Raw genomic sequence first — 26,506 nt, forward strand, 5'->3', positions numbered from 1 at the left:
GTGGTCCAAAATCTTTGGGATGCAGCAAAAGCAGTTCTAAGAGAGAAGTTTATAGCAATGTTCTTGAAATTTAAAACATATATAATATGCTGAGCATATATTAAAAAATATATATAATATGCTGAACATATTATATATGTTTATATATTATGTACATATATAATATGTATATATACACTGATATGCATATATATACATACACACATATATGTATTTTATATGTATTATTTTATATATATTATATATATTTTAAGATCTAAAAAGCTTGCAGTAACAGATAAGTTTTTGTTAGAATTTTTATTATAGATGTATTCCCTATATAGCTTATTTATTATGAAGTTGTAAAGGCTGACCTGTTCACATTAGTTTGTGATTTATTTTTCCCCTCAAAGCTGATCACAGATATCTTTTAAAACATGCTGTTAAATAATTGTGGTCTGTGTTAATGTAACTGTATAAATGTTTCCAAGGTTTTGAAATATAATTTTGACTCAAAAGGATGTTTACAAATCTCCTATTAACTATACCTCTTACTGTGACTGTGATTTCTTTAGTTCAGAGGAGGCCAGTGGTGTAATCAGAGGTTAAAGAGTTAATTGCTGAATGATTTTTCTGGTCCCATCCTCTGCGTTTTAGTCAATTAAGTGCATGCTATTATGCTTGGTGCCTTATATGCGTTTAAAAGATAAACTCAATTTAACCAACACAGTAAGCAAAATCTAAGCATTGACCTTGGCAGTAGGGGAAATATAAGGCCCTCAAGAAGGTTACAATTTAAAAGTGGTGTGGGAGGGGCCCCGTGCTCAGAGAGTGGCATATATTCTTTCGTTTAATTCTCACAACAAGCCGAGGAGGTGGGAATTGTCCTTACTTTGTGGATGAGGAAACCAAGGCTCAGAGACACATGAATTTGCATAAGGCACAGCTCTAAGCAGGGAAATGAAGGTTTGAACTCGAAACCCATGACATTTTCAGTGTGCCCACTGAGATAGGTAGCTCACAACTAATTCTCACATCAGGTAGATTCTTTACCAGATAAAATTTAAAATCTTCTTATGAACAAACCAAAAAACTATCCTACAGTGAAGAGACAAGTCGTAGACTGGGGGAGATACTGAATGCATGTTACCAATAAAGGGTTAATATCCACATTTTAAAAACACCACTGCCCAAACCCAAAACAACCCCTCTATCACACACAGGCACAGTTAAAAAACAAAACAAAACAAACAAACAAACAAAAACCAACTGAACAGGGAATTAATAGAGAATTATCTGAAAAGGAAACCTGAAAGTCTATAAGCATATATATATATATACATGGGGGAGAGAGAGCAGAAAGATCATTCCTACCAACAGACAGGGAAAGCAGATCAAAACACAGCGAAATTCTGCTTCACCCCCAGCATATCAGAAAAAAATGCAAAACAGCTGATAAAACAAGGATTGATGAGAATGTTGAGCAAAAGAACTCCTTACTAAATGGCTTTCTCCCCAGCAGCTCCTCATTCACAGTTTCTTTTGTAAGATCTTCACTTACTTTTCCCATGGCACTCCCACTCCTTGACAATTTTTTCTTTTATTCTTTCTTTTAAGATTTAAAAAAAAATTTTAAGTCATCTCTACCCCTATGTGGGGCTCGTGAACCCTGAGGTCAAGAGTTGCAGGCTCCACGGACTGAACCAGCAGGTGCCCTTCTTTCTTTTATTCCTGTTTGCAGTCTCATTCCCTGTGAAGGTGGCTCACCACTGTGAGCTGTCTGGCTTACCACTGTGTCTGCCATGACTCTGATAGTACCCGCACGTAGTAGGTGCTCAGTAAATACCGGTTGAAAGAATGGCTATTTTAATCATTGCGGTGGTAGGTCCGAGTATTTGAGGAACATCTGAATCTTTCAGAAGCCACTCCAGAGTCCCTTCCAGGTGTCTGATTTCTGAATCAGGTTATTCCACTACAGACTTGGAACAGAGCACCCGACACTGACTTTGCTTCAGACACTGGTGAGGACAGAACGGAGGTCACAAGCCATATCCAGCCTGTACCTGTTTTTGTATGGCCCAAGAGCTAAGAGCAGCTTTTATAAATGAACATTTGCACCTGACTTGATGTTAGGGTTTAAACCCCAGTGAAGCCAAAAAGCTATTAAAAAAAAATTCCTTTCTTCTCATTGGTAGATCTGTATGATAAAAAATTGTACACAGTTGTTATATTTTGAGTTTCATCAATACAGATGTTGCGGAAATTTGTCTTTTCTTTTGTTATGTAGGCACATACTTAATATCCTTGATTTTGCTTCTTGGCTCACCATCTAAAGTATTTACTATCTGGCTTGTTGCAGAAAACCTTTGCTGACCCCTACTATGGGAGTGGGCTCAGCACCGCTTAACTATGACCTCCCCGTGGGGGCGACTAATGGCCTTCATGAGAAGAATGGTCTTGCCTCTTGCCATCCAACAGGGAAACTGAGAAAAAAGCTTTGGTCCTCGCTGACCATTCATAGGAATGTCATCATAAAGTCTTTTTTTTTTTTTTAAAGATTTTATTTATTTATTTGACAGAGAGAAATCACAAGTAGATGGAGAGGCAGGCAGAGAGAGAGAGAGAGAGGGAAGCAGGCTCCCTGCCAAGCAGAGAGCCCGATGTGGGGCTCGATCCCAGGACCCCGAGATCATGACCCGAGCCGAAGGCAACGGCTTAATCCACTGAGCCACCCAGGCGCCCCATAAAGTCTTAAACGTCTTGGTTTTAAGGTCATTGCCATTCAGTGAACGTTAAAAGGAGTTAAGTCTTGGTGCTTTGTTTACTACTGCCAGTGACACACCTTTTGTCACACAAGTCTATTTTCGGGGCAGGCTGTATTACGACAGTCAGCTGACCCCATCTTTTCCAGTTTCTGAGGTCCTGGTGCTCCATATTTAAGATGGCTTGAACCACGTGCTATGTGAGGTCCAATACTTTCCCTGCCCTCTAATGTTCTGGTAACGTCTGAGGCTCATGTTTGCTGGTCACTTTTTCTGAATTCCCGTGCAGTACTCCACCCAGGCCACAGCTTTCTCCTGTCTGCCCTGCCCAGCCCATTTCTTTAGTCCCCCAGCACAACCCCAACAGAAGCCTTGCTGAAAGTCTCAGAGTCATAGTGGGAGACACCAGTGCAGTTCAAAACAGAAGTCCGTTTAAAATTGATGACTTAAAGTGTTCTTGGCCTTTGAGGATTTCCTACTGGCTGTGTTTTCTTCAACTCATGCAACATTGAGCCTGCTTTCTCTTGTCTATTCTTCTGTTCCTTTCTTCCATTTTCAAGGCGTCCCGCCCCTGCTGCCCACTCTCTTCTCTTGAGCTCCCAGCAAACGAACTCCAGATACATGTCATTTTCTTACGCAGGCAATTTATCTTCTTCTGTTTTCCTCTCTCCTTCCAGGCCTGGCCTAGAGATGAATTATGCTGTTCTGCTAGGAAGGCACAATCAGCTGCAATCAGTGTTTGTTTTTAAAAAATCATGTTTCTCCATCCTCTCGACTGTTACGCAATCCGTATTATGTGCTCAGCACAGTGCCTCGGATACAGTAAGCACTCATTACATATTGGTGGTTCTTATTATTAGGAGAATCGTGCCAGCTTTGGTCCAGCATTGGTCCCCTCAGCCTAACGATGGCTACTCCTTTTTTTATGGCATGGGGAAACACATTATTGGGGTATTTGGGGAGCAGCAAGGAATTGCTTCATGCAGAACCCCCTCTTTCCTTCATGCATGTCTTAATTTCCTCCTGTGACTTTTGGGATCCCTGGGGAACTCTTCTGCCTTCCGTCTCCCATGGAAATGAGTTCACCCAGAGGCTGCTGCCATGAACAGTAGGGTTCAAGAATTCCTGGGAAGAACAGCAGTTGCATTCTTTGGTGTACACCCAAGAGAACTGAAAACAGAGGTTCACATAAAACGTGTACGCAAGGGGCGCCTGGGTGGCTCAGTGGGTTAAAGCCTCTGCCTTTGGCTAGGGTCATGATCCCAGGGTCCTGGGATCGAGCCCTGCATCAGGCTCTCTGCTCAGCAGGGAGTTTGCTTCCTCCTCTCTCTGCCTGCCTCTCTGCCTACTTGTGATCTCTGTCTCTCTGTCAAATAAATAAATAAAAATCTTAAAAAAAAATGTGTACACAAATGTTTATAGCAGCATTATTCAGAAGAGCCAGAGGTGGGAAGCAACCCAAATGTCCATCAGCTGATGAATGGATACATAAATATCTGTATGATGAAGTCGTATTTATATTATTGTATAATATAAAAAGGAAAGAAGTTCTGATACATGCTACAACGTGGATGAGCTTCGAAAACATTATGCTAAGTGAAAGAAAACAGTCACCAAATGTGACATACTACATCACTCCATTTTAATGGAATAACCAGTGGGCAAATTTATAGTGACAGGAAGTGGATTAGTGGTTGGCTGAGCCTGGGGTGAGGAGGGGATGGAGAATGACTGCTTCTGGGAATGCGGTTTCTTTTGGATGGGATGAAAATATTTTGGAATTAAATCATGATGATCGTTGCACAGTCTGTGTGTATATATAAAAAACCACTTACTTGTTTAAAATGGCAACTTTTATAGTATGTGAATTATATCTCAGTTTAAAATAATGCCCAGAAATCCATGGAATTTATGACCAGTGTGAAACTACATGCTTTTCTCTGTTCAGATAAAGATATATTAACCATGGGAGACTCCTGGAACCCCCGCCTGATGGTGCTCTTTAATGGGATTGGGTGGGGTTTAACAGAAATTTGGAATCCATGTGTTTGCTGCCCCAGGACATTTGCATTAAAGGGAACAGCACTTACACCCATACCTTACTTTTTTTTTTTTTTTTTAAAGATCTTATTTATTTATCTGACAGACAGAGATCACAGGTAGGCAGAGAGGCAGGCAGAGAGAGAGGAAGGGAAACAGGCTCCCTGCTGATCAGAGAGCCCGATGCGGGACTCGATCCCAGGACTCTGAGAGCATGACCCGAGCCGAAGGCAGTGGCTTAACCCACTGAGCCACCCAGGCACCTCACCCATACCTTACTTTTTAACAATTTATTTTAAGTAGGCTCCACTCCCAGTGTGGGGCTTGAACTCATGATCCTGAGACCAGGAGTCATGTGCTCTACTGACTGAGCCAACCAGCCCCCCCCCCCCCAATACCTTACTTTTAAACAATTCTTCCCAAGCTTACAGAAGCTTGCTGTGTCATTATCCTAAATGGTCCTCATAACAGTTGTATGAGTGAGATGGTTGTTTTTTCCATTCCACCAAGAGGGACTCTGTTAAATAGTTGGTTCAATAGAGGGTATTATGCTGAGCAAAAGAAGTCAGTTGGAGAAAGATAGCTATCATGTGATCTCCCTGATATGAGGAAGTAGAGATGCAACATGGGGGGTTTGGGGGGTGGGAAAAGAATAAATGAAACAAGATGGGATCAGGAGGGAGACAAACCATAGGAGACTCTAAATATCACAAAACAAACTGAGGGTTGCGGGGGGGGGGGGAGGGAGAGGGTGGTGGGGTTATGGACATTGGGGAGGGTATGTGCTATGGTGAGTGCTGTGAAGTGTGTAAACCTGGCGATTCACAGACCTGTACTTCTGGGGCTAATAACATTATATGTTAATTAAAAAATGAAAAAATTTTAAAAAATAGTTGGTTCAAGGTAAATAGAGATTATAACCCAGCTGGCTGAGGTCAAATTTAATATTGTTTCTACTCTGTACTACGCCAGCATCCATGTTGAAATCTGGATCTTAGGAAAATATGTTGATTGCTATAGATTTTAGATTTGATATTAAGGCTTTTTAGATCTTTTCCAAGTCAACAAATATATTTTAAAGCTTAATTTTAGCTATTTTGTCAGGTTGGGATTTCAAGCATGCCTTACACTGCTTAAGAACAAATTTGAACTGATTGTATAATTATGATAGGGAATGTTCCTTTGAATAGTGAATATTCATTTTGTACAGAAGTAGTAAAAAAAAAAAAAAGGCTTATTTACCTAATGTGCACTAAGAGGACATTAACCTCAATCAGGAGCGGACGGCTACCCCACATTTGAAACCTAAGTGTTTGACTTCATTTGGGTACCCTGGATACCGAGAATTGTTTTGGAAAATTTGAATGCCTGGGCCTTTTTCCTGGGTAGGGAATGTTCTTATTTATAAAACCGAACCACTAGCATAGATGGAAGTCTGTTTAACACACACAACGTTGTATCCTTCTTCGTTACCGTGATACACTGAGACAAGGAACAGGAACAAAAGAGTACTATCTCTATTTATAATTTTGTTATTCAAAAAAACATAGGCAAGGGAAGATGCGAATAATCAAAATAAAGGCACATAAGTTTGGTCAAGTCATTAAGTTAATAGGAAAAACAGATCAAAAGTGCTCTTGAGGTTTTTATTAAAAATTTGTTTTTTTAAAGAACAAAACCATATAGGAATGGGAGAGGTGGGTATTTTATTCAAGGCGTTTTTTAGATTATAGTTATTTTGAAACCAAAATTTTTCAATTTAAAAATAGAAGTGGAGAAATAGGAACAGATTGGAGTTTGTTGGAAAAAAAAATAGAGAAGGAGAGAAGTATAACAGGGAGGCTCTCTGCAGGGAATTCTTATGATCAGCTTCTTCCCAAATTTCCTGTGGACTGTGTAGACAGGAGTTTCAAAATTTGATGAAAACAATTCGATGGAAGCTACGGACAGACATTCTAGAACAATGAATATCTGTGTGCATACACACTTGCGGGTAATTTTCACGGACAGCGCAGGCCTCAGGAAGCCCTAAATTCTGCAGCTGGGAGTGGATCAGAATCAAAGTCAAAGGCCTCTGCCGAATCCAGATACTTCTGCCTCACCTACCCCAGGCCTCCCCTGAAGGAGCCCCTCCCTCCCTCAGGGAGGAGTGAGTTCTGGGGAAAGACGTGATTGGGATCGCTGATTCCTCAACGTGGTGTAGAAGCTTTGGTAACTAGTATTCACTGTTACCTGAGAGCTGCCTCCCCCAGGCGCCTCATTGCTGGCAGGGCTGAGCCCTTGGGAGATGCAGCCCAGAGTCAGGACCACAGAGTCAGAGTCAGGACCACATGAGGCCTGGCCTGGTGGGTAATGTGGTACCGAGGTGTGCAGTCCTACTGATGGCCAGTTTGGCCCTCCCTGGTCTCCTTAAGCTGTACCTTGGAGAAGAGCCATGTATTGTTTTGTTTTTTTCCACAATAGTAGCCAGTGGTTCCTCCCTGCTATTGATTTTTATGTTACTTGACTTGTAAATAAGTGTTTGTTTTTTTTTTTTTAAAGATTTTATTTATTTATTTGACAGAGAGAGATCACAAGTAGGCAGAGAGGCAGGCAGAGAGAGAGAGAGGAGGAAACAGGCTCCCTGCTGAGCAGAGAGCCCGATGCGGGACTTGATCCCAGGACCCTGAGATCATGACCTGAGCCGAAGGCAGCGGCTTAACCCACTGAGCCACCCAGGCGCCCATAAGTGTTTGTTTTATGTCATAAAAATGTTGAAGGTTAAAAAAAAATGTTTTTAAAGGCAGACAACTTCATAGCTTCTTGAGAAGCAAACATAATGGAAGTTATCGTCACCTCTTCCAGCCTTCTGTCTTCTCCACAGTCCTACTCCATGTTTGTATTTTTCCAGCCGCACACTGACCTTAGTCTAGCATCTTTCTAAGTTGATTAATAACAGAGCACTGTCTGTGTGCTTGTGGAATCTCTACGACCATTCGATTGGCAAGATGAGAAACTTCAATGGAAACTCAGCACTTGGCAGTCATTGGTTGGTTAGGTAGAAGGTTGTTAAAGCAGTGATTAACAAAAACTGTACACATTGTCTGTTTTTAACTCAAAACCTACACGTATGTTTGTTTGCCAGTCTTTTGCTGTGAGTATAGATGGCCCCTAACTGGAGTTCTGGTCTTTCTTGCCAAAAAACCCTTCTCAACTGCATTACTCATGTTCAATTTTGATTTCTTCAAAGTAGAGCAAGAACTTAATACTTGTGAAGCAACCTATATGGAGAACACCTTTAGAATTCAGTAATTTTGTTCTTCGATCTCACAGTTACTTCCCTCAGACTCAAGCAGCAGCATTTAAAAATAGTGCCTTTTTTCCCTTAAGATTTTATTTATTTATTTGAGGTGAGAGAGAGCATGAGAGGGGGGAAAGTCAGAGGGAGAAGCAGACTCCCCATGGAGCTGGGAGCCCGATGCGGGCCTCGGTCCCAGGACTCTGGGATCATGACCTGAGCCAAAAGGCAGTTGCTTAGCCAACTGAGCCACCCAAGTGCCCAATAATGCCTAACTTTTACTGACTTGGTTTTTTTTTTCTGTGCAGAGATTTCATCAGTTTACCTCAATTCTAATTAAATTATAGAATTTCAGTAGTTCTGCACCACTGCTAGAAACTGGTGTGGGAACAAACCAAATGACTCCTGGTGAAAATATAACTAAACTAGTAGCAGAAGAGAGCATGGGAATAGAAGGTGCGGAGGGTCAGCTGATCTAACAGGTTGGTTTGGTAGAGAGGTGAAGAGTGCTTCTGTTCTAATATATGTTGAAGGCCATACAATTTTTGTGCCATGTTTTAGAGTATGTTGGAGTTATTTTATTTGTAAGGCAAATTCTGACAAGGAGGAATGTATTTATTTTCCTTTAAGGGAATCTCCCCAGCATAGTTGTGCAGGTAGAATGTTGGGAACCAGATCAGGGCCCTTATGATCAGAAGGTGTATCCCTGCAAGGCTTTGTGGGATCAGGCTCTCACGACAGACAGAGTTTTTACCTCTGTGCAAACAGTTAATTGTTCTGCATTTAACAAATCAAATTTACAGTAGTAAGTATTTATAGTTCAAGGTTACATGTCAATGGTCTTTGGAATTATGAAACCAAACTTTCAATATAGTAGAAGAGCTCTGTGCTCTTCTTAACAAATAGGTTTGGATACAGCCTAACTTGATGACTTCAAGGTATAGAATATGTATGGCTTTAACTTAAATTTTTAACTGGCCTTACGCTTTTTATCTATCAGACATTTAAGGCTGGTATGCATGGGTGGCTCCGTTGGCTAAGCGTCTGCCTTCAGCTCAGATCATGATCACAGGTCCTGGGATCGAGCCCCACTTCAGGCTTCCTGCTTTTTTTTAAAAAGATTTTATTTATTTATTTGACAGAGAGAGATCACAAGTAGTCAGAGAGGCAGGCAGAGAGAGAGGGGGAAGCAGGCTCCCCGGTGAGCAGAGAGCCCAATGCTGGGCTCCATCCCAGGACCCTGGGATCATGACCTGAACCGAAAGCAGAGGCTTTAACCCACTGAGCCACCCAGATGCTCCCAGGCTTCCTGCTTAACAGGGAGTCTGCTTCTCCCTCTCCCTCTGCCCCTCCATCCCGCTCATGCATTCTCTAATAAATAAATAAAATCTTTTAAAAAAGCCCGTTTAAGGATGATAATGACTTATTTCCATCTAAATAAATAAATAGTATTTATAGTTAGCTGGATTAAAGGATTACTATAAAGCCCAGCTAGTGACTTTCCCTACTTTCATCTAAAGTAATAAAATAGTTGTCCTCAAAGATTATATCACGTTCTTCCCTTCTTGGCATTTAAATCAATGTAAAAATATCCCTTGGAACCATTTCTGTGGGGGACTGTAACAGAAGCAAAACACATGGTGTTCTCACAGGTTTGTAGTCCGGTTAGAGAAACAAGACCAACATACTTGAAACAGATCACACCAAACATTTGATCAAGTATAAAATGAGAAGTACAAGCGACGATTGTTGAAGAGCCTGTTTTGCCTAGTTTGTTTGGCACGTAGTAAAGCCTTGAGTGGTTAGGAAACTTAGGGGACGTTGTGGAATTTGAACTGACTGGTGAGTAAAGGAAAGAGCTGTGGGTAGGAGAAAAAAAGGTATGTTCAGGATAGGAGGCATTTAAGGAACAGACTAGAGAGTAGGACTTGTTTTATAATCCTAGAAGGACTTATAAGAGCCTAAGAAGGTCCTTATGGTCTTTATCTGAGCAACCCTAACTGCCTGGAGTCTTGGCAGTGAATTGTCTTTGATTCCACTTCTTTTCTTTGTTTACTACCTTGAGAGTGTCCATAAGACGCACGGTGTGCTCCAGCCCACTGTTCGATCTCTGATGTTGTAGCACTGGGAGGGTTCCGCTGGGAGGAGTACATAACAAGGATAACCATCTTTTGCCCAACATCTTTTAGCTTCCTGTGTCAGGACAGAATAGGTTATGCTGCAGTGACACATGTCCTCAACATTTCAGTGGATTGAAATAACATATAAGGTTTATAGTAACAGGAAACCTAGGTATGGGGGGAGAGAAAACTCTGAGGCCTGGCCTGGAGTCAGTCCACTGCCTCCCACGTCCGGGACAGTCCTGTGCCATTTTCTCTCTCACAGCTTGATGTTCTCCAGTTATAAAGGAGTTGCTCTGGCTCATCTTTAAGTTCCTCTTTGAATGCAGTGACCCCTCTACAAGGATGAAACAAGTAAAATGTAAAGCTAGTAAGAGTTTCTGTCTTCCGGATTCTGTAAAGTGTTTGTAAGTTCTTTCAGCATGCCTGTTTTTCTTTAATATAAGCACCACTAGCCTTTTTTTTCCCTCATACCATTAGGAAATATGGTCAAAATTTTCATCAGCTGACATCTGCTATATTTATTTGCACAGTTTATCCCCTTTACTCTTGTCATTTCCAGTCTGAAGTGGGGAAAGGGGAACTGGGCCAAGCTTGGTGGCCTCTTCCATGGTTTCACTTCTAACCTCGGGGATTCGCACTCCATTCACCAGAGAGCTCAGAGTCTAGAGAGTTCCACGGCAGCAAACCCAGTAATAATTGACCTCTGAAAAGGTCTGCCTCTCTCAGCGATTCTTCATGTTCCTGAAAAGGGCCACTTAGTGATAAAGATTGTAAATCCTTCCTTCCATTTCAGTTTGAAGCTTAAGTGCTTTGGGCTCCAGAGTTGTCCGGCGAGCTGGCTCTCCCCTGTGTTACACTGCTGGCAGCTTCCCGCAGATGACAAAGAAACATTTATTGGGACGCTTCTACTTGTCAGGCACTATAACTTACAGAGCATTCAGAGGGAAAAATGTTCTATAAATACAGAGTCACGAGAGGAATGTCTCAGAACCGCAGTCTTCTCTCTAATTGTCAGGAGGATTCAGTCAGGCTGCGTCCTAGTGTGTCACAATCCAAAGGGCCACAGAGCGGCAATATGGACAATATGAAAGTGACGAAAGAGTTAATAATGAATGAAAATATACTGGCAGCTGAGACATACATATGCACACGCATGTATACTTATGTAATCCTGTGCAACTGATGGCTTATATTCAACGGGGTGTGAGAGCCTCGTCAGGAAACTGATGATGCCCTTGAACGGTGTGGAAGTGGTTGGTTTGGCTCGAGTCCTGGGCTCTGCTGGGCTCTTTTCCTTCTGCCCGCCCTGGGCCGCCCTACTCATGGCAGGAGTACCTTATGTCCGGCTTGTTTATGTCCTTTCTCAAAGGAGACTCTGCAAGCACCATCCAGCGTCTACCATTGACTTCCGGGGAAGGTCTTGCTCCCCACCGATGTGCTGTGCCACATGTGGCTGCTGCTCCACGTGGTGGCCTTTCAGGTGGCTGCAGGGTGCTGTGACTCTGGGATTCAGCTGCTCGGGGTGTGGCCTCTGGGATGCATTCTTTCTGCCATGATCCCTGTTCCACTGCGCTTGGCGACTTTGGGTGACACATTTCAATTTCCTCCGGTAATGAAAATCACATCTTGTATAGACTTCAGAACTAAAACACTTTTCCTATAAAATTGTTGAGCAGCACTGAGCTTTAGCATTGATGGACTTTCTGCTCCACATTGTGCCTCAGAGGCTAAAGGGGCATCTGTGTGGCTGTGTCTGGCAGTTTCGGGATGGCAGTGAGGGAGCCCATGGAGAGACCTGAGGTTTGGCCTGAGGTTTGAAGACTGATGTGAGCTGAGAGCCACCAAAGAGGCCTCAGGCACTCTTTATGGACATCTCAGATTCCAAGGTGACCTTGTGGGGAGGGTGGAGTTGGCTGTGCCAGGATTGGGGGGGCACCCCCTCTTTCTTCTCATACCCCCCTATTCCCCTCTTCCCTCTCAATTCCTTTCCCTCATCCCAGTGGCTTTCCTCTCTCTCCCCCAATACCCAACCTTTGCTAACTCCACTACTCCTTTGGCTTTGGCACCTCCTCAGTATCCAAGGGTCCTTGAAATGGGTTTATAGGGGTGCTGCAGACCTTCTGCCCTGAGGCTGATGATTCAGGAACTGGTAAATGTTTGGAGGAGATGTTTACTGTCTGAAGTTTTCTATCTGGAGTAAATCCATGAATTCTTAGCAGATTGATGTTGATTCAGATGATGTTAAGATTCTAGGATTTTGAATTCCAGAAAGTTCGGGTCCCCTCTATGTTTTGAATAGAGTGTGCGTGTATGTAGAAGTGTGCATGCCTCTGTGTGTGTGTGTGTGTGTGTGAGATAGAGAGAGCGCGCTTGGGAGTGAAAGAGAGAATCCTTAAAAATGTGATTCATGTTGTTTCTAAGTTCCTATTTGTTTTCTTAGGCAAACTTTCTTATATAATCTTACTTTCGTAAGACAAATGAAACTCCTTCCTCCTCTCCTGGTTGACGTGCCGCCGCAGTGAGAAACACGATTTGACATTGGAGTTCCTACTATGTATGCAGACGCTGTACAGTTTTGACATCATGAAAACAAACGAGAACCTTTGCATTTGCACCGGATCTCTCCAGGAATTTGGCTTCTCTTTCTACTGTCTATGATTAAAAACCTAAAATACATCATGGTTTATTCTTTTAGCCATTCCCTGGTGCATTCCAATCTCATGCAGGCTTGAACTATTTTGACACACACAGAAAACGTGGGGAATTTAAAGACGTCAGTCGAAGAACAAAACCCAGCTTAAATTTTGTTCGGCATTTCTTTCCAACTTACCGGGATAACTTAGAGATTAAATCTAGAGCTGAGTATCTATTCTTTCTTGTCCTTAATTCCTTCCTCAAAGTTACCCAGGCCTGCTTGAATTGTGGTGCATTTTTTCCTGTCAGAGTTGATTTGATTTCTGGTCCCCTTGCCTCCCAGCCCACACTCAGCGCTATGAGGCGGAGGCGGCAGATTGATGGGCGAAGGATTCACGATGCTGCTCTGGTTTGGGCTCCCGCCTGTGCGCTGTCTGCTGCCAGAGGCATTTAGCAGATGGACTTGGGGAGGTGGGCCTGGGCCTTCACAGGGAGGGGACCTCCTGGTAAGAGGCCCCTGTGGGATGGGCTCAGCTTTTCTCACCTCGCTGTTCAGACCCTGGCCCACCACTGAGGCCATCCCAAGATTAGTAGACTCAGCTGTTGTTGTGTTTACTTTGGCATAGTTTGAGTTTGATGTGTCTGGGCATTGGGTTCCTTGAGTCTTTGGGGGCTTATGAGATTCTTAAATCTTTAGGTTTATAACTGTTGTTATAAACCCAATACCCAACCTTTGCTAACTCCAAAGTTAGCAAAGGTATATATATATACTATATATACTATAGTATATATATAAAGTATATATATAGGAGTAGTGGAGTTATATATATATAATATATATATTATTGATATAATATCATATATAGATTATATTATAATTATAAATTATGAAAATATCTTTTTAAAAATTTATTTATTTATTTATTTATTTATTTATTTGCACTGAGCATTCTTTCTCTTACTTCTGTGGCATTCCAATGACTGAAAGTTAGACCTCTTGATATTGCCTCACAGGTCCCCAAGGTTCTTTTTTTTCCACTCCGTGCCCCCCACCCCCCCAAATCGTTATTTCCTCTCTGTTGTTCAGATTGGATACTCTCTGTAGATCTGTCTTTAAGTTCACTGACTATTTGTTGTGTCCTATTCATTCTGCTGCTAAGTCTGTCCACCGAGATTCATTTTTCGGTTCTAAAATGTCCGTTAAGCTCTTTCTGTCTCCTGTTTCTTTGCTGAGACTTTCTATTTTTCTGCTGATCTCAAGATGCACACTCTTATGTCTTGGAGTATTTCTATAATAGTTGCTCTTAAGTTTTTGTCAAATAATTCCAACACCTGTGTTATGCTCTCATTGGCATCTGTTGATTGTCTTTTCCCCACGCCAACTGGGATGTTCCTGATTCTTCCTGTGCTGAACTATTTTGGGTTATATCCTGGACATTTTGTGTATTATATTATGAGACAGTGAGACGTGTTTAAATACTATAGGTAAGGTCGATATATTTGTTTTCACAGACTGTCTGGTTGAATTCAAGCTTAAATTTCAGCCAGCCTTCTGGGGATTGTGATTTCAATATCAGTCCTATTTTCAAAGGCTTTGTGATTTTTTTTGCCCCCAGATCTATCCCACATGCATGCCACCCGGTGTCTAGTCTGGGAGCCTGTAAAAGCCTGTCCAGTCTGTCACTTTGGTTCCCAAAGCCTTTGATATGCTAACTAGGGTCCGATCCATGCTCCTACAGCTCAGGAGTGAGCCCAGGACTTGATGACCTGCTTTGTGGGGTTGCTTTCCTTTTCCACGATTTCCTCAGTATTACCCAGTTTCCTGTGGTTTTCCGAACCTCTGGTTGGAAAGGTTGGGCTTTAGTTACCTCTGCTCTGCCTGTGTTCTGCTGTATACTTCTGGTAACTATGCCTGAGTCTAAGGCCCAGATGTGGGAGAAAGAGAGAAAACATGGGGGGCTCACCCCATCCTCTTGGGGTCACAGCCACAGATCCAATAATAAGCTTCTTTTCCCTCAGAGTTTTAGGTGCCTGGGGCCCTCTGCTTGGCTTCCAGCACTGCTGTGGGATTGCCCAGGAGTTGGGATGCTAGAATGGCAAAAAGGAAGAAAAAAGACAGGAAGACATGGGGGATTTTCCCCCCTCTCCCTGAGCATTAGGAGACCCCTTCCCTGCCGGAGCCTGAATGAGAAGGGCTTCTCCTGATGCTCTGGGTCTGTGCCAGTGCCCACCTTGAGTAGGGGCCAGGAGAGATAACCCCAGAAGAAAAAGCAGTGGTGGCCTCCTGCAGCTTCTGTGGTACTTTCAGTTCTGATCTTCCCTTCCAAGCTGTCTGCCAGTATTTACTTTCCAGATTCCTCAAATCACTGCTCCGGGCGTTCTGGCCACGTTTCATTGCTGCGTTTGGGATAAGACACAGGGTGGAGGTGTGCTTACCCGTCTTTACCCTGCACTGAAACTGAGATTCTTTTTGAATTTTTATTTATTTATCTATCTCTCTATTTATTTATTCTTGAGATTCATTTTTTAAATGACTTTTTTTTTGCACGGAGTACCTGAATTTTCAATGTCACCACAACATGTGTACCTGACCTCTGCTCTTTCTGAAACAGGACTAAGTGTGAGAAAAAGGCCCACAAGCATGCCGAGGGGAAGGTGTGGCAGCTGTCACCCCGGGGATGCACAGAGCCGTGATCATCTATGGGCATGACAGAAAGGTGGTGTCCAAGGCTCCTGGGGTTTCTGCCTGGGCACTGTTTTGTGCCTCCCCACTCCCCCAACCCTACGGCTCCCACAACCCCCTTCTCCTCCTAAAAAGGAAGAAACAATTTCCTCCAATCATTGTTTCCTGCCCACTAACAGATGCTCCTCATTAGCACACAATTGCATAATAAATATGTTTTGCTTGTTTTGGGTCTTTCTCAGAGAAAGCTTAGACTTTCCCTGACATGCTCAGTGGGTCGTTCAGTGTGACTCAAGGACTCACAGCCATGTTCTTATCCATGGGCGCGACCGTATAGGCACCACCATAAGGTCAAGAATCAGTTGTTCGCCATCTCTCCCAACAGAAAATTGCTGGCTCTAAAACCCGTCAGGAATTTACTGGCTGTGGGGAATGTGCATTCTGGGGGTCCCGAAACTTCACAAAAAGATCCCAGACACTGTACCAAATACCCAGCACAATAAACTGACCATTTAAATCACTCATCCTATAAATTCATCCCTAAAGAACTGTAGCATTGAAATACAGAGGAATGGACCATTACAAAATGGTGGTATGGTCCTTGTTGGACAATTTCTCTGGAGTTCGATGAGGTTATTCATGAATGTGGGGGAAAACTGTGAAGAAGGAAGCTGTTATTCCAGATTTCAACCAAGGAAAGGTTTTGCACCAGGCGGAATCGATGGCTCTCTTTCTGTGTCATGGGTGGGTCTGCTTTTCTTTTTATATATAGAGATAAAATTTTTGTATATATATTTTGTAAATGCAGCCAGTTTTGCTTGGGGCTGGTGGTCTTGAATTAAGACATTCCTATTACGCACATAAGTGTAGGCTGGTAGGTAAGAGTATTTTAAAACATTGCTTTGTTTTTTGCATTATTTTTTCATAGTAAAATCTCAGAATTCAGTTTCTTTGGCTTGAAAAATCTTTTTTTTTTTTCAAGAAACAAATTTAATGCTGAAATAATAAATTATAAAAATATCTGAAAGCCTCATGGCTCTGCTTGTTGTGGTCTCTTTGAGCCAGATCCATTATCTGTGTGCACTGGCTTGGACTGACTCGGTGATCACTTTTTTTTTTTTTTTTTTTTAACCCTGTGGGATGCAGAATCTCAGATGTCTGCAAAATAGCCCCAGAACAACATGAGTTAGCAGTATATATCTTCTGCTGTCTTTAATCTTAATTTTGGGGCAATTTTTTTCTCTGCACTCAAAACATACCAGAGGAAGCCAGCTCATTCTTCAGTGCACATTGCCTGGAGAAAGTGCCAGAAAAAGCCTTCACAAACAAAGTGGGGGCTGCTTCTTTCCCTCAGCAATTAGGAACCCTGTCTTCCCTGAGTCACCTGTCTGTGCTGGGGGAGGGGCTCCTTCGTATGAGTGGCCTGATGGTTCAGGGGGCAGGAGCATGCACTACAAAGGAGTCTAGAGGCCCTTGTCCCTGCAGCGGCTCAAGAAGATGGCTCCTTCTCTGGGGCAGCTCATTGTGTGTGCCACGTTTGACATTTTAGCCCAGGTACAAGACAGATCAGTGCCGAGTGACAGTACAAGCACTCCCTTCTGCTGAAACTGTTCCTTTACCCATCCTGAGAGGGAGCTGGGGTAGCAGACAGGCCAGGGAATCCAGGTTTCCACCTCCTGGGAGTGAGGGGGGTAGCATCGTTCTGGCCCCATGCTATTTGGAGCCTATGGGTAATAGCATATGCTGTCGTTGAGGGAATTGTTTGAGGATAAAATCATTTTTTTTTAAAGAAAAAGTTTTTTTGTTTGGTTTTGGTTTTGCCTTGTTCTATTAAACACCAGCCATTGGTGTTTTAAGGTGCTCTGAGAATCCCGTCGGCGGGATGTTTGGAAGGACAAATATTGATGTGCGCGCTAGAGAATTAAGACAAATGATAATTGAAAGAGATGATAAAAGCTAGTGGTTTCCTTGGGGAAATAATCACGAACTGCTGTCAGACTGACTCCAATGAGAACATTACTTTATGTGAAATGTTTTTTAAACAGCTCAACCAAAGCATTAAGCCAGATTACTTCTAGAGCGTCTCTTCGCTGTGTGTTTCTATTATCCCTCCACCTGAGGCTTCTCAGCTGCCATGTTGAGCCTCATCATGGTCAACACTTGGTTGGAAATAAGAAATTCCAGATTGCAATCAGGATCCTGTTTGCGGATCCTGAAGATAATTCTATAGTTTTACCATATTCATTCACCATGTGGGTTCACTGTTACCGATTTGTGAAGTTATTTTTGTGTGTTAGCTCTCGTTAAGCAGCTCCTGTAGTGTTTGGGGTGTCTCTTTGTTTTTTCTTAAAGATTTTATTTATTTATTTGAGAGAGAGAGACAGAGAGAGAGCATGATGGGGGGAGGGTCAGAGGGAGAAGCAGAGGGAGAAGCCCGATGCAGGACTTGATCCTGAGACTTCAGGATCATGACCTGGGCTGAAGGCAGTCACTTAACCAACTGAGCCACCCAGGCACCCAGGTGTCTCTTTAATGAAGCCTTTGGGCTTCTTGCGGTGGAGACTGCTTGCTGCAGTCTGCATTTGGGCATTTGTGTTGGGGTTATACTTGGGTCCTTCATGTCTTAGTGACCCCTTTTACCCTCTAGAGATATCTGTCAGAGCCCCTCCAGAACTGCATTGCATTTATTGGGTTAAAGCAATTAAATTAAATTATCCTGTGTTAAATTGTAACCCGGAACCTGGCACGAGGCATGAGTGTCCACTGAATGAATGAATGACCCCTGCTCAAGTCTCTTGGCCTCTTTCCAAAGGAAGCGATGCTGGAGACCTTCTCTTTGCCTCTCCAGATCCTCTCCACCCTTCTTCTCCTCTCCTGCACCCCCAGAGGCTGACCGACCATAGCCTCCCTCTTCTCTGCCTTCTCTTGCCTTTGACAGTTAGTGTGGGTATGTGATAGGACTCGATGTGCCAGGGTTAGCTTTATTCCTTTCTTGAATGCCTTCTCCATACAGTGTCCCCCTCTGGGTTCCACACATTCCTCTTCCTCCTTGTTCCTTCAGTCTGAGGGTTTGTGAGGGCTCCTTGGGGCTACCAGCCATGGGTGTTCCATTGTTCCTTACTGGTTTCCTTAAACCCTGCCCACGCCTTTATAAATAGTTTTTCTATTAAATTCTTCTCAAATCAGCCAGCAGGAAGGAGCCCACTGTATCATGCGAGAACTCGGACTGGTATTTGCCTAAGTCACCCAGATGACAAAGCTGGCTCACTAGCTAGCCTCCTCCGTCTCTCTTGCATTATTTCAAGTAAACACTCTCTTCTAGGCCAGCCTGCCTCTAAATTAGAATCAAATATAGCAGGGGTCAGCAAACTACAGCCGTGCAGGCCAGATCCTGCCTGCAACCTTTTTCTGTAAATGGAGATTTACTGGAACACAGCCATGACCGTTGGTTTACTCACTGTCTGGAGCTGCTCTGAGCGACAGCAGGAGGCGAGGAATTGCAACAGAAACTGTATGGCCTGCAAAAGCCTAAAGTGCTTGCTGTTTCCCTTTGCTTAGAGAAAGAGTTTACTGCTCCCTGACTTTGAGGGCCGGATGCTGGGAGACACTTAGGAGTGGCTACAGGATGAGAACATGGGGAGTTTTAAACCCCAGGCCTAGACACATTTGCCCAAAACACAGTCTTGTGGCCACTGGGCAAGGGGCTCCCCCATGTGATGTGAGAAGAAGGTGACCAGACCAAACTGGGAGGTATTTGTATTTAAATGTGCTTATAAGGTCTGATTTCATAATTAGATAATTTCCTGAAAAGAATTGCTTTCCCTAGTGTCTCAGCATTTCCCTGTCCAAGTTACCAGACCGCCCTTTGTGGGACAGCCCAGGTCTTGTTTGTATCTGTGCAACCACTGTTTGGGACAGAGTGACCGATGCTCTGTATTGTTTGATCAAATGGTGACCAGCATCTACTTCAGAGAAGGAAAAAAAGTAGGGCGGGGGGTGGGGGACGGTGTTAACTGGGAAGATATATTAATGTTCTCAGGCTTTCTGTGATTAGAGTCTCTGCCGCTCAACCTTCACAGAACAAAACAATGTCTATAAGAAAAGGCTGTGTACCCAGAAAAGGTGCCCCTCAGGGCACACTGGCTATATCATTTGTGGGGTTCAGTGCAAAATGAAAATGTGATGCTCCTTGTTCGAAATTATTAAAGAATTTCCAGACAGTGTCTGCAGAGCACTGAGCCCGGCGGCGGCCCCTCGAAGATGGCACAGGTCGCAAGACCAGGAGGCCCACCGCAGAGAAAGCGGCAGCCTGTAGGAGATCAGTGAGGATTCCTTAAGTCTAAGGAACGGCAGGGTGCTCAGCTACCACAAAGGGGGTTTTCCTAGAGATGGGGAGTGGCTCTATGACCTACAAAAGCCCCAGTGGGGAGAGCCTGATGGGGTCAAGCGGAGTTTGCTTTGAATCAGAAGTCAGATGTCCCCAGGCTTTTGCAGTCTTTTGCTCAACCCAGTAGCTGGGCATTCTTGGGCCCTGTTTGCTTCCTTGTGTGACATGACCTTAATGATAGCAGCTCCAACCCGGGTGCCCTCCGCCTGTGCTCAGACGCGATCATTTGGCAGAAGCGACCGCACAGCTGCACTGATATCCTGTGTCCTTGTCACCCCCACCCCGAGCGCCGCCACCCTTCACACATGGGCCTGTTTTCTGTCTTTCGCAGGGTCCCCGGTGGCACATAGATCTGCAGCCGTGGGCGGGCCCTGCTCAGTCCCTGGAAGAAGAGGTCTTGAGGTTCCTGAGCTACATCAGCACCCCTCAGGTTGTATTCCGGGTGCAGACGGGTTGGGAAACACGGAAAGATACCGAGCAGCCCCCTTTAAAAAGGAGTTGGATCAGCGAGGGGCTGGGGAATCTCCCGGGGACCCCTGGGCGGGACTCGGTAGGGACAGAGTCTTTGAGGCTTTGCCACTTAAACTTACCACTTACTCAGAGGCAGATAAGATGCCTTCCATTCGCCTCAGCATCTTCTGCCTTCCAGGGCTGTCCTCGTCTTGAAATGCTTTAATGATTCATTCCGATGTGTTTTAAAGATCCACTTCTGGCAACTGCTCTGCAAAGGCATTCGAAGCAAAAGATTCATGCCCGTGAGTAGGCAGTCAAGTGTGTCACAAAACAAACCCATCATCCGGAGGCTCATGTTCCATTTTGTATTTGGAGGAATCTGCCTTTTCGCTTTGCTCCCACAGGTGCTTGGCAGACCGAGCCCCGCTAGGCCAGAGAGCCCAGGAGATGAGGCAGGCTGAGAAGCTCTCCTGTTCAAACGCTCTCAGTTCTCAGGGGACGGAAAATCCTGAGGGAGCATCGGCCTTTACCGTGGTCATTTAACACCCTGTGGCAGCGCCAGCCAGGGCTGAGTCCGTGCCCCCAGCAAGGAAAGGGACTGTCCACTCAGCAGAGTCTAAGGCTCTTGACAAGCAAAGCAGGCTATTCGGTCCTCAAGTAGCCTGATCCTGGGGACAGAGACACACTAGAGAAGATCAAGGCCCAGGGGATACTTCGCCCTGAGCTGAGCTGAGCTGAGCTGAGAGGTGTTAGGAAATTAGGAACTCACACTGCCTGGAACGGGCCTCGGTCCCATGGGAAGGTGCCCTGGGGGCCTGGTGTGGCCCTGGATGTCCTGGGCTCTGTTGATGTCCCTTCGGCCCACTGGTTCTGGGCATCCCACTGGTTCCCCAACACCTTCCTGGCAGCAGAGCCCATTTTTCATCTGTGGAAAGAACATGTTTCTACATCTTTAGAAGGCTACTTTACGAGTAAAAGAAAGTCCCATTTTTCATGTAATGCAGTCAGACAATTGGATCTTAATATCTGTCACCTAGACATGGAAGTAAAAGCTTGTTGAATTAATCATCAGTTATGTAGGATGATAAATTTGATCCCCATGCTTTACATAATTTCATCTTATTTTGCTGCTGCAAATTCATTTGGTGGACTTTCATAGGCTTAATTAAAATGTTGAAATTTTAATTTTATGGTTTGGTTTCTACAGGAAGGACATGAAGTCTTTGACTTTAAGAAGCCCTTAAGGCACCAGAGAAAAATGCAAGGTGTTAACTTTATGAGTTGGATTTGAGAACTGTGGACCTGCCACCCCCCAAATGAAGTGACCAAGTAAAAGTCTCCAAATCCCATTTTATATGTATTTCAGGTTAATGTTCTATAACTTATAAAAGGCATGAAAGGGTTAGTTCAAGCCCCTCTTGGATTTTTCCCATGAGTTCCACGTCGAGAGGAGAAAAATTTTGAAGGGAAAAGAAAAATATCCTACAAGGTAGCCTGATGTGACCCTGGGCAATTTATTTTGCTTCTCTGGCTCTCACTGTTCTGATCTTAAAAAGGAGGAGAGTTATTAAATTATTTCTTAGGTTTCTCCCAGTTCTCTGAGCTTATAGTCTGCCAAGAGTAGCAGTAGCAAAAGATCGTTATTGACTAAGTGTTTTTGAGCACCTACTTCATGCCAGGCCCTGGGAATACAGTCTCTGACCTCAAGCAGCTGAGAACTAGTTGGGAAGGTAGTTAAATGGATGCATTATTCAGCTTGATGAGCATAACAAGAAAGATCTGGGTGTTGGAGCGCACTAGAAGGATTTTCATCCTCCAGAGAAACTGAGATAAAGTTCTAGATCTCACAGTGGTTTTGCAATTAGGGGTTGTTTTGCCCAGGTGGGGTCCTATGTTTTTCTGGACTTCTAGGTCCCTGGGAAGCCAGCAGGTGGGAGCTCATCAGAGATGACAGGAGCTCATTCTTTATCAGGATATTTTGCTAAACAGCGTTCCCTCCCCCTCTCTACATAATGCAGAGGGTTGTTTTTTGTTTGTTTGTTTGTTTTGTTTTGGGGTTTTTTGGGCTGTTTTGGGGCTTAGGCTTTGTTAAGACTCCTCTTGACAACGAAAGCCTACAAAACTGGAAGAATATTAGAGTCACTGTTCCCCCAAATTTCCACAGTTAGCAGTCGTGAGTCATAACGGGCCAGGGAGGAAAAAACCCTCTGAAGGTCTTAAAGCAAATTCCACCCCCATCCTCTTATGCTGCTTTTTAAAATTAAAGAAAAAAAAAATCTCCCTCAAATCTGTGTTCAAGCTTGCACAGCAAGGTCCAGCATTTGCTGTGTTTGTCACTGATGCATTCATTCCTGAAGTCAGCAGGTATTTGTAAACCCCTGTTCGGTGGCCAGTAGTGACTAGGGTGGGCAAGCCGAATCGCATACCCCCACTTACTGGCCGACCACCTAGGGTGCACGAGGGTTGTGTGTTCTCTGATGGGCTGAGGGGAAGGCTGGGGGAGCTTCCCCGGGCAGGGGAGCTTGGAAATAGAAGCACAGGGCGGGGGACAGCGTGACATCAGACTGCAATGTGATGGCACCCCGTGGACTTGCACATTGCGGTGGCCCTGGTGGCACAAGACACCTGGGGACCTGAAGTTTCAAGGAAACACCAGAGGACGAGATGTTTGGTGCCATGTGCACAACATCGACCCCAGTTTAATTAGGTATCATTTTCTAATGTCAAAGACCAGAAGGACATCTCTGAGTTCTGGAGTCGAGGAGATGCTGCTGCTAACAAGAAATGGTTAAATCATAAACACAGTACTCTGTTCTAAGGGAAGGCTCCAGATCCAGCTTTTGTTGGCCACCCCCAAACCATATGCCTCTAGGAAGCAGGCCTTGCAGCACAAAATTAAGCAACAGTTGCTGTTTTTAAAAAGAAAAAATAGATTTTAAAACATTATCTATTTGTCTAGCTATCATCTGTCCGTCCATCCATCCATCCATCCATCCATCTAACCATCTACCCATCTGTCTATTTGTGAGAATAACATAAAAATCCAAGTCCTGGAGATGCAAACTTTACAACTTTATAACAATCATATCTATTATATTTACTGCTACACACGTACACCCTGGGATAAAAGCAACAAAAATACCACTCTTTCCTTAAATTTTGCTTTTCAAAATAATGGTATTGCATATACATACAGTTGATCACTGAAGTGATTCCGCCAGAAGTTCCCAAATTTGAAGGGCTACCTTTGCCAGATTCTACTTGGGCATTGCCAGATAGTCTGTTCTATCTTTTGGGATACCAGTTGAAAGGAGAGTAAACTAGTCCCTTTAAGGGGTGCCTGGCTGGCTCAGTTGGTGGAACATGTGACTCTCGATCTTGAGGTTGTGAGTTCGAACCCCACATTGAATGGAGAGATTTAAAAAAAAAAATCCAACTAAGGAAATAAATAATCTTAAAAAAAATAAATGAATCCCTTTAAGTTAAATAACTAAAATGCATTTCAGAAACTATTTTTTCCTGGAGTCTCTTATCCTTTGTGCAGGCCTAATTTGCTAAAATTACAAGGGGAATTAGAAGGAAAGAACATAAGTTACTGGAGTTGGAGCTTAGCTAGGAGTTACTGGCCTCGATGATTTTGCTTGCAAGAGTTTATTGAAGCCCTGGCCATAAATCTTAACGAGAACGTTTGAAAAATCAATATTTAATTAATTTTTAGGAGCTGAATTTTACCGATTCCTCCTGGTTGTTTTCAAAAGCCAATGTCTTCAGGTGAGATGGTTAATAAATGGCCAAAATGGAAAACACTCCTGTGTTACATTTTTGAGCTCGGAGAGGAAAGGTCAACATTAGCAGAGAGACTGAACGGAGAAGAATGTCTTTCCAACAGGGATATATCCGTGCAAGATGAAATCCGTGGAAGAAGAAACGCTTGAAGTGTCACCTTTAATAGAATGAAACTCTCCTCCCCAACATTGAAAGGAAGGGCTGCTGAACCTCAAAGCCCCGAACCTTGACCCTTATTATTTATCTGGTTCCTGGAGGACTTGCCTTAAGTGTCATTGCCCGCCTTGCTGGCTTGCTGGGAGTAGGTTTGGAGGGGTTGCTGTTTTCTTTTTAAAAGCACTGGCCCAAGTGTAGCCTCCTCCCTGAGTTGGCTAAGGCACAGGTGAGGCTGGGCTGGACCATTTCAGTGGGGCTTTACACAAGGGCGTCTATAAACTCCCAGGACCACCAGCAGAAGCATGGCTTGGAGGAGTGTATTAAAATGCATGTTCCCAGGCCTCTACTCAAGGATTCGGACTTTACCGATCCATAGTGGGACTCAGAACTCTGGATTTTCAAGTACCTCCTGGGTCCAGCAGGATGTAGGTGGACCACACCTTGGGAAACACAGCGGGAAAGGTGAGACTTCACCTTCACTGACACTACCAGTGTCAGTGGGGTTAGGAGGCAGTTGGGAACAAGAACCTGTAAGTGTCCATACCCTGTTCTGATTAAGAAGGTTCTTAGGGAAGAGTACACACAAAGAAACGGGAATCATCAAGCCGCTTTGATGAAAGTACTCTAGGAGGCTGCCCTAGAACAAATGGGACAGGCTTAGGAGGTCTGGCTGTGCTCTGGGGGCCTATAGAGCTGCCCAACTGGCTGTGTATGGGGGGCAGAGCATGTAGCAGAGGGACAGTGCCGACGTTTAAGGCACTGTAACCCGCCCACTAGTAAGAGGGGCCCAGTGAACACATTGAACGTTGATTAATTAGATTAGCAGTTCTTCCTCCCTTGCTGGGTGAGTGGGGCCTAGGCAGTGGGCAGGCGGAGGCATAATTTCCACTTATCTGTGGGAGAACAGAAGGAAATGAATCGTACACATTAACATGTTGATGCACCCACTTAATCAACGTATTCTGTAATAGTTACTTGAGAGAAGATTTGATTCCACTGTTACTATTTTTTCCCTTTAAAGAGTGATAAGACCTCAGTTGAGAGAAAAGAATACATCTACAGGGTTTCACATTTCAAGCTTCCCTCTAAAATGTCCAATTCCTAGCAATGGACTCTCTCCTTTATCTCTGATAAATAGTGCCGGATGATTTTGTCAGGTCAGCAGCCCTAGGTGACGGCAAGATCAGGGAGATGCCGCGTGCATTGAATAGGCTATGTATATATAAGCTTTTCAGATTAGAATTTTGGAAGCTCCATTAAATAAAAGAATTGGGCAAACTTAGAGTATCTTCTTCAGAAGAAAATAAGTTGCTGTTCTGTTTTCCAGTGAATCAGAGCGAGGAGCCCAAGAACATCCTTGGCTCATGCAGTGCTCTGTTGTCCATGATGTGACAGCCAGAGCTGCTGCCCGATTCATGGAGCGCGATGGTGATGATGGGCGTTCGGAGGGGTTCAGGGGAAAACTGATGCTTGTAATGTCATATGGGCCCCAGAAGAATATCTTGGCCACAGAACCTGCTTCCTTTGGTTCCAGCAAACTCCATCATGCACACTGTGCCAGCCTTAAACACAGAATTCCTTATACAGTATATTTGTTTTATATGCATTTGAAATCAGAGACTTGCTTCTGCTTGATTTAGATACATGTTCCCTTTGATTTCCTTATCTAATTTTGATAGATGAGCTAAAAGAAGTGCTTTGGTGAGCTCAGGCAGAGCTTCCTTCCTGCGTGGGGCTCTTGCTCTTCTCCCCTAGGAGGAATCTCATTAGTATAGTGTTTCATGAAGAATACGGTTTGGGGAGCAGGGACAACAAATGGATCTCACTTGACCCTTGATCAGCTGTTTACCTGGGATAGTGCATGCTATCTTTCTGGACCACGGTGGTCCCAGCTTATCTGCCTGAGACAAGGAATTGATAATCTATATCCTTCTGAGACCTGTGCCCACAATCGTATCTCACAACTTCCTGTGAGAACACTGTGGGTTACAGACCTCTGTGTTTTGCCAGCACCGTTCTCCTTGTCTGGAATGCTTTTCTTGATCTCAGCTTCTTGGTCAACTTCTGTTCATCCTCCAAGGCTAACACACCTCTGCAAAGCCTTCCCAGACCCTTCCTCTCTGCCACCTTTGCTCCTGACTTGGTCTGTCTTGTGTACTCTGTGCTATATAGCTACAGTAGTCCTTAACTTCCCTTTGAACCTACCTATAGTCTCCACAAGGCTTC

At 44.0% G+C, this 26,506-nt stretch overlaps 1 protein-coding gene across 1 annotated transcript in view; it reads left to right on the plus strand.

The window, feature by feature from the left end:
- Positions 1 to 26,506, plus strand: part of METTL24 (methyltransferase like 24) — a 98,391-nt gene that overhangs the window by 14,171 nt on the left and 57,714 nt on the right. The window contains exon 2 of the mRNA XM_004753593.3: positions 20,217 to 20,315. Within this exon, the coding sequence (XP_004753650.2) occupies positions 20,217 to 20,315 (99 nt within the window). The remainder of the gene's footprint in view (positions 1 to 20,216; positions 20,316 to 26,506) is intronic.

This window comes from Mustela putorius, unplaced genomic scaffold (genome assembly GCF_011764305.1).
Source record: "Mustela putorius furo isolate JIRA1106 unplaced genomic scaffold, ASM1176430v1.1 tig00000450_pilon_pilon_pilon, whole genome shotgun sequence".
Taxonomy (NCBI): Eukaryota; Metazoa; Chordata; class Mammalia; order Carnivora; family Mustelidae; genus Mustela; species Mustela putorius.